At 40.7% G+C, this 8,895-nt stretch overlaps 1 protein-coding gene across 4 annotated transcripts in view; it reads right to left on the bottom strand.

The window, feature by feature from the left end:
* Positions 1 to 1,691: 1,691 nt before the first annotated feature.
* PTCH1 (patched 1) overlaps positions 1,692 to 8,895 on the bottom strand; it is a 138,931-nt gene continuing 131,727 nt past the window's right edge. For all 4 annotated transcript variants that reach the window (XM_061626467.1, XM_061626474.1, XM_061626477.1 and 1 more), the window contains 2 exons: positions 8,007 to 8,538; positions 1,692 to 5,070 (listed from right to left, as the gene is read on the bottom strand). In XM_061626467.1, the coding sequence (XP_061482451.1) occupies positions 8,008 to 8,538 (531 nt within the window). In that variant the 3' untranslated portion in view covers positions 1,692 to 5,070; position 8,007. The remainder of the gene's footprint in view (positions 5,071 to 8,006; positions 8,539 to 8,895) is intronic.

Genomic DNA, 8,895 nt, shown 5'->3' with positions numbered 1-8,895 from the left:
AAGCTGATGCCCAAGGGCCCCTGCATGCCTGGAGCCGGCCCTGGGGTTACCAAATAGGTGGTAAGTGTGTAAGATACTAAATAGGTGGTAAGTAGTCTGGAGGAGCCCAGAAGAAGGTATTGGTGGATGGAAAGTAGAATGGGAAGATAGGAAGTTATTTGCACACTTTATATACATGAATAGAAACCCTATGTAAACTCTTCTGATACAACTAAATAAATTATTCTGTTAAATTTATATCCCGCCCTTCCTCCCAGGAAGGAAGGCATGGCGTGGATCGTGGAAGGGGAGTGGAGGGCCCCTCAGGGGCTCCTGTAGCTCCGGGGCCCTCGGGCCAGTGCCCAACCTGGCCGCCCTTTAGAACCGGCCCTGGGTAACCCACTTCAGACTTAACTTGTGCCTTTTCTCTCTGCATCATCTGAATCCCACAGGAGTACTTGTCTGGTGCCAGAAACATCAACGTCTTTGTGGCATCTGAAACGGTTACCTACCAGCTCACCTATACTGAAATTTAGATCCCTTCTTATTTCTGAAGTCTCAAGGTGGCTAACAAAAACAAGAACAAAAAAACAACTTAAAAACAGCAGGTAATATACACACAAGTAAAAGTGCAGAGTGGAGACAAACCATAAAGGCAATCAAAAGACCATAAGAATGCAGGAGAACTGAATGGACTTTATCAGGAAGCCAAAAGCTTTCAATGAAGGTGCCTGGCAAACTTAACTTGGGACAGAGTCCCATAGTTTTTATACTACCATAGGAAAAAGGCCCTCTCCCCAATAGCCACTTGCCAGACCTTAGACATCTAGAGAAAGTTCTCCAAAGATTATTTTAACAAATGGGCAGGTTCATGCAGGAGACAACAGTCCTTCAGATATCTAAGTACCAGGTGCAAATTTGTGGCTTAAGCTTTTGTGAGTGCCCACTTTGTCAAATGCAAGATAAAGTGGACTGTGGCTCATGTAAGCTTATGCCACAATATATTTGTTAGTCTTGAAGGTCTCAATAGACTATTGTTTTGGCTGCAATAGACTAACACTGCTAATCCTCTGGATCTGGAGCCAGAGAATTCAGTTTCTTCACACGGCACATAATTAAACGATGGAATTTGTTACCACAAAATGGGACTGCCTTAAAAGGGAATTAGACAAATTCATGCCGGGATAAGCTTATCAATGGCTGCTAGCCATGATAGCTATGTACTATGTCCAGTGTCAGAGATTATGTGTCTCTGAATACCAGTTTCTGGGGATCAGAAACAGGAGAGGGCTATTACCCTCATGTCCTGTTTATGGGCTTTCCATAGGCATCTGGGCGGCCACCGTGGGAACAAGATGCTGGATATGCCTTTGGTCTGATCCAGCAGGGTTCCTCTTATGGGCTTATATTCTCTCTAACTTCTCAGGAGAGTAGCAACCTCAGTTTGCCAAAGACAGAGTTTCTGGCCATGCACTGAGGGACCATCTTGTAGCAACTTTTTGAGATCATTTTTATGCAGTGAGATGACAAATTGTTTTAACAGATATTTCAACCTAATAGTGATTGTCATTGTCTAAAAAGGTTGCCAGTAGTATTGTTTCTGTTACATTGCTTGACTCAAAGATGCACCTCTCCATTTTTGAAATAAACATTCCACAAACAACCAAATACGTAACCAATAAGTTATAATATTTTTTATTCATGTTAGAATTTCTATCAGTGTTTGAACATTAATGTTTAGAGAGTTTGTACAAATTTCAACTCACAATATAAAATTGGGAACCATGCTAGATCACAAAATGGTAACAGGCAGAATAATCCAACTCAGGAGAAGTTGGTGGAAGGGGTACAGGTGGAGAAGGAGCTGGTGGGAAGCTTTGTGGCATCTATTTGCATTTGGGAGCCACCAGACATGTGGAACATCGGCTCAGACGGGAGCTGCACGCATGAATGGAAAAGAAAAAGGTGGCTGTCACAAATACCCTTACTGGCAAGTAAACACTCCCCATTGGCTTCCATTATAATTATTTTCTTAGACCAGCCTTTTTCTCAGCGTAACTTTGGCCCAGATCATGACCCACAGGAGTGCTCCGAACAGGAGTTGAATGTTGCGTAAGTCCCCACCTTCGGCCCCTCCTCTGACAAGCCCCTTTTTTAGGCCTTCCGCCAGCTTGTGCTGGCAGCCCTTCCACCTGGCTGTGCTTCCCTGGTGGACCCCCCAGCAGGATCCCAGCACTGCTGCAGTGAGTTACTTCTGCCGACGGAGCCTGGACCCTGCCGGCTTAGCCAGGGTCCACACCCAACTTCCCTCAGCACAACATAAATATGAGTTGGATTGCGCCCTAAAACAGTTCAGAATGACCTGAATATTCACACTCTCTTTAACACTGTTAACATTTTCTTTGTTTGCAAATGGGACTTGTCAAGAAAAGTGTGCATTGTATTTATGTCTCAGCAATGTTCCAAAACATAATGGTTTCATCATTACATATAAACTCTTTAAAAATATAATTCTGTCAAAAGAATTGAGGGCTACTATATACACTACAAAAATAAATTTTCATATAAATAAATTATATGGCATACTTTTATCTTTGTAACTGAAACACAACCCAGTCCTGCTAAAAAAAGGCAGGCAATGAGACCCAGTCTGAATATTTTTTCCTTTTAACTCCTCCCTCTAAAAAGCTACAAAATGAGTCCTTAATGTAAATGTTATATACTCTCTTCCTATTTAACATTAGTAAGCATTCTATACAAATAAAAATTCAATTAAAAAAGTAAAAACATAGCCGTAATAGTGTTTCCAATAGAAATAAAATCCCTGCATTGTGTTTGTTATAAACTGGCATGACAAATACTGTAAGAAAACATTCTTATGATACAAAAATATAAATATCAACAACACTTAATAATAACAACAACAAAAAACAGCCAGCCACTGAATTCTCTTTTTGCCAATTTGACAAGAAGACAAATGGTCTGTACTATGCACCAAGGAGCAGGCACCCCACCAAAAAGAAAACAAGAGGGACACTCTCTCTCTCTCTCTCTCTCTCTCTCTCTCTCTCTCTCTCACACACACACACACACACACACACAGACTAAGGTAAAGGGGCTATTGAACATCAAAGCTCTTTCTACTTTCTCCTTCTTGCCCTGTTTAATAATAATAATAATAGTAATAACAATAATAACGGAGCTAGAGGGGAGTAACAGACCGGGGCATCATCATGACTGTGGGACAGCATCATGACTGCTGCTGCAGTGTTGGCAGTGGAAGGTAGCTTGCAATTAAGTTTGTTGCAGAGTTTTTTGTTTTTCATTATTTGACATCACCACACAGTGCTCATTTAGGGCCTGGCAGCATTTTGCCACAAAAGTTTTCATGTTAGACGGGAAACTGGAGCAGTTGATTGAGCTTTGCTATCCTTCTAAACAGTAGCTTATATACCACTGAAACATCATGCCTTCTTGCTCAGGTGATTATTTCAACTAGGCCTTCCAGTTCAGGCATTATCTGAACAGAGTTATGCCTCTCCCAGGGTTAATAGCTGTATTAAGAGATCAGTTTAACTACTTCCTGAATGGAAGCTGCCTGTTATTTACCTGAAGTTTTCAGAAAACTATGGGGATGAAGATTATGAACTATGGCTATATTAGCTGTACTATGTTCAGAATGCAGCAACAACTGCCTCTATAAAGATTATCAAAATGCAATTAGCACATCCCAAGGCCTTTCACTAGCCAGCTTCAATCAATTCTTATTTTGTGTTGTGGTATGATTCACTTTGGATGAAAACCTTCATCACTATAGGGAGACACAATTCTAGCCATTGTACATATGAAAAAAAGAGGCACAGGCATCTGATGTAGTTTGCCTAAAGTAAAGCACAGTACAATGGAAGCCACAACCCACAAATGCTAATCCCCAGTCTCTCCACTCTTCTGTCTATCTCTGTTCTTTGATTATGTCAGTAGCTATTAAGCTCTTAGAATATTTTCATTAGTTTTCTACAAGATTAGGTACAATCCTACATGTAGTGATATCCAACTAAGTCATATGGCAAATAGACCCATTGAAACTAATGGATTCAGTTATGACTAACTGAAGTCCATTGGTTTCAATGGGTCTATTCTGGGTACAACTTAGTCAAATACCAACTATGGAAGTCCCACTAATTTCATTGGAACTTATTCACAATAAAATGTGTGTAAGATTGGAGCTTTAGGTATTAAAGGTATTACCTGGTATTACCTGGCCAGGTATTAAGACCAAGAATTATTATGCAGTGGGCAAAATCTTCTGTGAAAATCTCTTGTACATGACCTGGTGATTAAGTAGTGCAAGACTTGTGAATTTGCACATGCAAGAAGAATTTTGGTGGGGCATGTGATGGAAGTTCCTGATAGTCTGTGCTCCATAAACTACAGTATACAAACACACTTCTCACAAAAACAAAACCCAAAAGTAGCTACACCTATTTCATTCATCAAGGTTAAACACACTGCTCTTCATAACTGCTCATTTTTTTTAAAAAAAGAAAAAAACAGAAAAAGAAAACAATTATCACGCATAGCGTGTTTGAAAGTTAACAGAAATATTTCATACTACCACAGGGCTGTGATATGGAATTTTTAAAATACTTTAACAGACTCACACACATATGTACCTTTACAAAAAAATCCTAATACATTAGCAATATTTGCATAGAATTATACACGTAAATTATACAATATTTAAGCAGCAGCAACATATGCTGAAATGTACGACTAGATTAAGCTTAGTTGTGGCACAGAGATCAATGTACAATAAGTACAGAGTACAAACAAATAGTCCCTACTCTGTTAAACAGGAGTTGAAACAACTCCAGATTATACTACTTTACAGTTTCCTCTTGAATATTACATGTGTACATCTTTTAAATATTTATAAAAATATTTCACAAAATAATACAATAGGTTACAGTAACTGAACTGTTGCCCTGATGCAGCATGTCCTTCTCCATAACTTCAAGCAGTTTCTCTTCAAGCAGTTCTGGAAAGAGGAGGTTTCCCATCTTTGGCCTCTTCTTTGCTTCAGTTATTTCCCTATACAAATAGAGACAAAAAAAAGGAACCCCACTGTTCACCCAAAGTTCAGCAAAGATAAATAAATCACCTCAGCCCCAAGCCATCTGACAAGTTCTGCAATTAAAAGCCATGAGGCCTATGTTCTTTTTTCCAGCAATGTCAGTGGCTTCCTGTGGCCAAATGGTTTAAACAGGATTTTTTTGGTAAGCCCTTGTTAATTTTTAATTTTTCCATTTCTGGATGTCTAGCAAGATGCACTTTTGCCCTGGTTCACAATTGCAATTGATAGATGGAGGGCTTAACTTTTGTCAAGTTAGCACCAACCTCTGAAGTAAATGAACATCATTTAATATCTGAATCCTGAGTTTTCCTGAGTTCACTGCCCCTAGAATCTTACAGATGAAAGGAAAGCACACCAAATTCAGTCTATGTACTTATTCTAAGGCAGGTTATCATAAACTATGCATATCCTTGTTTTCCATGTCCCCAACAAAAGCAATGACACAAGTCTCTCTAATTTATTTTTTCTACCATTAAAATGCTCTAATATGTTTTAATGTATAAAATGCTCTAAAACATTTCCTCCATCTACTTTCCTGCTCTTTAAATCTGCTGCTTCTTTGCCTTTCCTTAAGTGGATAATTGCTCTTCCTAGGTTGTGTTTGCATAGCTCTAAGCCATAGTTCTATGGCAGGGCTGCAAGGAGGCAATCAGAAGCATTTGTTTATGTTTGCAAATATCCATGGTTTGTCATTCTGTCTGAGCTGGAGATAGCGTTAACTATGATTTATATACTGAAACAACTTCAAACTACAGTTAATGGTAATACTGGTCCATGTTGTAGAAGAGAACTGCCCACATAACAGCAGGATTGCAGCTGCTTACTAGGATTGATCTGCAGTGGGGTGGTGGCAAGGCAAGGTCAGGACTGCATGGTTGCACCAGCAGGACTGCCTCCTCCAATCCAGTGCTCCACACAGCCCTGACCATGCTGCTGTCCTAGCCCAGCCTTGTTGAGCTGATGTCAGGAGGATTCCATCCCATCACACACAGAGCTACTGGTTAATGATAATGACTTGGCTTAATAAACCATAGCTAACACTCACCACAGTTCCCAGTTCACACATAAATGATAAACCATGAATAGTTGAAAATGGAAGCAGGTGCTGCCAATCTCCTTCTCACAGGCATACTGGAAAAGGAGAGGAGAAGCAGCAATGCACCAGGCTAAGTTCTGTGCACATAATAGACTATGGCTTAGCATTAGATGCAAACCAGGCCCTAGACTTATGAGCAAAGTTCAAAACAGGGCGTTCGCACAACAGATTTGAGGTGTCCACACACATAGGATCTGGTTTGGACCAGACACAAGACCACCGGACTCTAGCTGCTTGGAAACCTCCAGGTCCTGGCACGTAACACTGATATGCACCAGAGGTCAAGGCACTGTGATGCATTTTGGCTGCTAATCACTCCCTGATCCCCCTCAGCATTGTGCTACCTGTTGAAGATGGCACGAAGGGTTCTAACTACAGACAAAGTACTGCAGTAGGGTCTTTATGTTACTGTGCATGTGTATTGCATGCAGTTGCAGCCAGAGTGGTTCTGTGTCAGAAAGCAGGAAGCTATTACTACCTGAAAGGCACAGGTATGGGGGCTGTTGGGTTTTTTGTTTCCTAGTGCATCACCTCTGTTGCCACTGCTCAGTGAGCCTGGGTAAGCTAGGATACTAGCACATCAGGGCTTAGGGGCTCAGAGTCCAAATCGTCTTCTTTTTCTTTTCTTTTTTGCTATTTCCTGAAATCCTTTTAAAGCAGCTATGTTAAGCATCGTTATTAGGGAACAAATCCCACTGAACTTGTTTTCAAATAAACGTATTTAGAGGCTGGTTGTCAATATTTTTAAACTGTCAATATATCCCTTTTATTAGAATTCATCACTAGGAGGGGGAAGGTACTTTTAAATGGCAAATTAATTGGATCAGTGTTTGTTCACCATGTAATGGAGCGTCTCCATACAATAATCCTGACCATGGAGTGTGTATCATTTTTACATGTAGGCATATTATGTATAAGAACTACATTGATTTTGATGGAGAAGGCAATAGCAGCGATAGATTTTTCAATTCTTCATTGAAAGTTTTATGCTCATCTTTAAAATTTGTGCCTATTTTATACCTATTTTGTAGTTTGTTGCCTAATGCAAGGTTTGAACGCTCTAGTGCAGAGGTGAGACATGTTAGGCCCTCCAGATATTGCAGGACTAGAACTTCCATCTGTTCTAGTCGTGTTGGCTATGCTGGCTGGGACCATGAGAGTCCAAACACATCTTGAGGGCCGCAGTTTCCCCACTCCTACTTTAGAGAACTTGTCCAAGAAAGGGGACTCAGCCCAAATGTTTAGAAAAAGGCCAAGGTTTTCAGCCCTCCTGGGACTGTAGCACTCTTGGTGGGGGGGACAACAAGATGTAACATTCCCCCACATTAAATATTCCCTGCCTATTGAAAACAAGCACATTTGAGAGAAGGTTAGATTAGAAGCTTTTCTGCAACATGCTAGCTTTCCATGGGCAAGGAATTTCTATTAAGTGAAGAGTGTTCAGTTCAACGGGAGTATTATCATGTGCTTTCCAAAATGTGTAGAACAGCCAAAGTGAGGACATTCGAATTCCTTATCACTGTGTAATCTTTCACAAATCACCTAAACAATCAGTTTTTCCATATGGAAAACTAGGTATTTATTAAAGTCCTTCTTCATGTCAATTTGCCTCTCTGCTAATTTTTAAATTTCATTAATATATATTTTCCTAATGCAGTAACCTACAGCTACTGGCTTTTTGGCAGCTACAGCAAGCTTCTGAGATAAGAGATCTCTAGAAAGACCAGATGATGTTTAATTTCTGCATGTCTGCAGCTAGAATGGACAAAGTTGCCTAGTGGAGACTGAAATCCTTACCTTAATCTAAGCTGTTGCCATGAGTTCTTTCTTCACATTCAACATCCTGCAGTTCTATTACTTCTACTTTAGAGTTCCTCCTCTCACATCGGACATTAAAAGGCACATGGGGGTCCTCAAATTGTCCATGGTCGGTTTTGTGGTATCCCTCATAGGGTGGGAAGCCTCCTCCATGAGTTTTGTGGCTGTGCACAGCAGGGTGTACAGCAACAGTAACTGAAGCTGAGGCAGTCACAGTAGTGATAGGCTGGCAGTATGCTGGCGCTGAAGTGCCTGTGGCAGTGAAGGCTGGGTTTCTCATGTTCTGAGAACGAGTTCTCTGGCTAAAGCAGTCCCTGTTACTAGGGCAGAAATGCCCATCAGTAGACGTTTCAAAAGCATCCCTGCGTGGCCGGTAAGGGGGTGGCCTAAATCCTTCCCTTGGTTCCCTTTTGGGTTGCTTATTTTGATGCCATGTTTGCTGGGATCCAGACTCTTGGTTAGCATGTAATCTTGGACTTGGCTGATGACACCTTGGCTCTGGCTGAACCACCTGGGAATGAAATGGACAGAGAATCCTTTAATCAAACTATGAAAACAAATGATTGCACCTGCTCCATGAGACCCCTACACATTATATTATTTATTTATTTGATTTGTATCCCGCCCTTCCTCCCAGCAGGAGCCCAGGGCGGCAAACAAAGCACTAAAACACTTTAAAACATCATAAATTGTGGAACGATCTTCCTGATGAGGCACGCCTGGCGCCAACATTACTATCCTTTCGGCGCCAGGTTAAAACTTTCCTCTTCTCCCAGGCGTTTTAGCATTTTAGTATTTTAGTATTTTAATATGTGTTTTGTCTGTTTTAAACTGTTTAAAATTTTGAAATTTTGGATGTTGTTTTAAA

This window comes from Rhineura floridana, chromosome 1 (assembly GCF_030035675.1).
Source record: "Rhineura floridana isolate rRhiFlo1 chromosome 1, rRhiFlo1.hap2, whole genome shotgun sequence".
NCBI lineage: Eukaryota > Metazoa > Chordata > Lepidosauria > Squamata > Rhineuridae > Rhineura > Rhineura floridana.
This window is presented reverse-complemented; position numbering and strand designations above follow the sequence as displayed.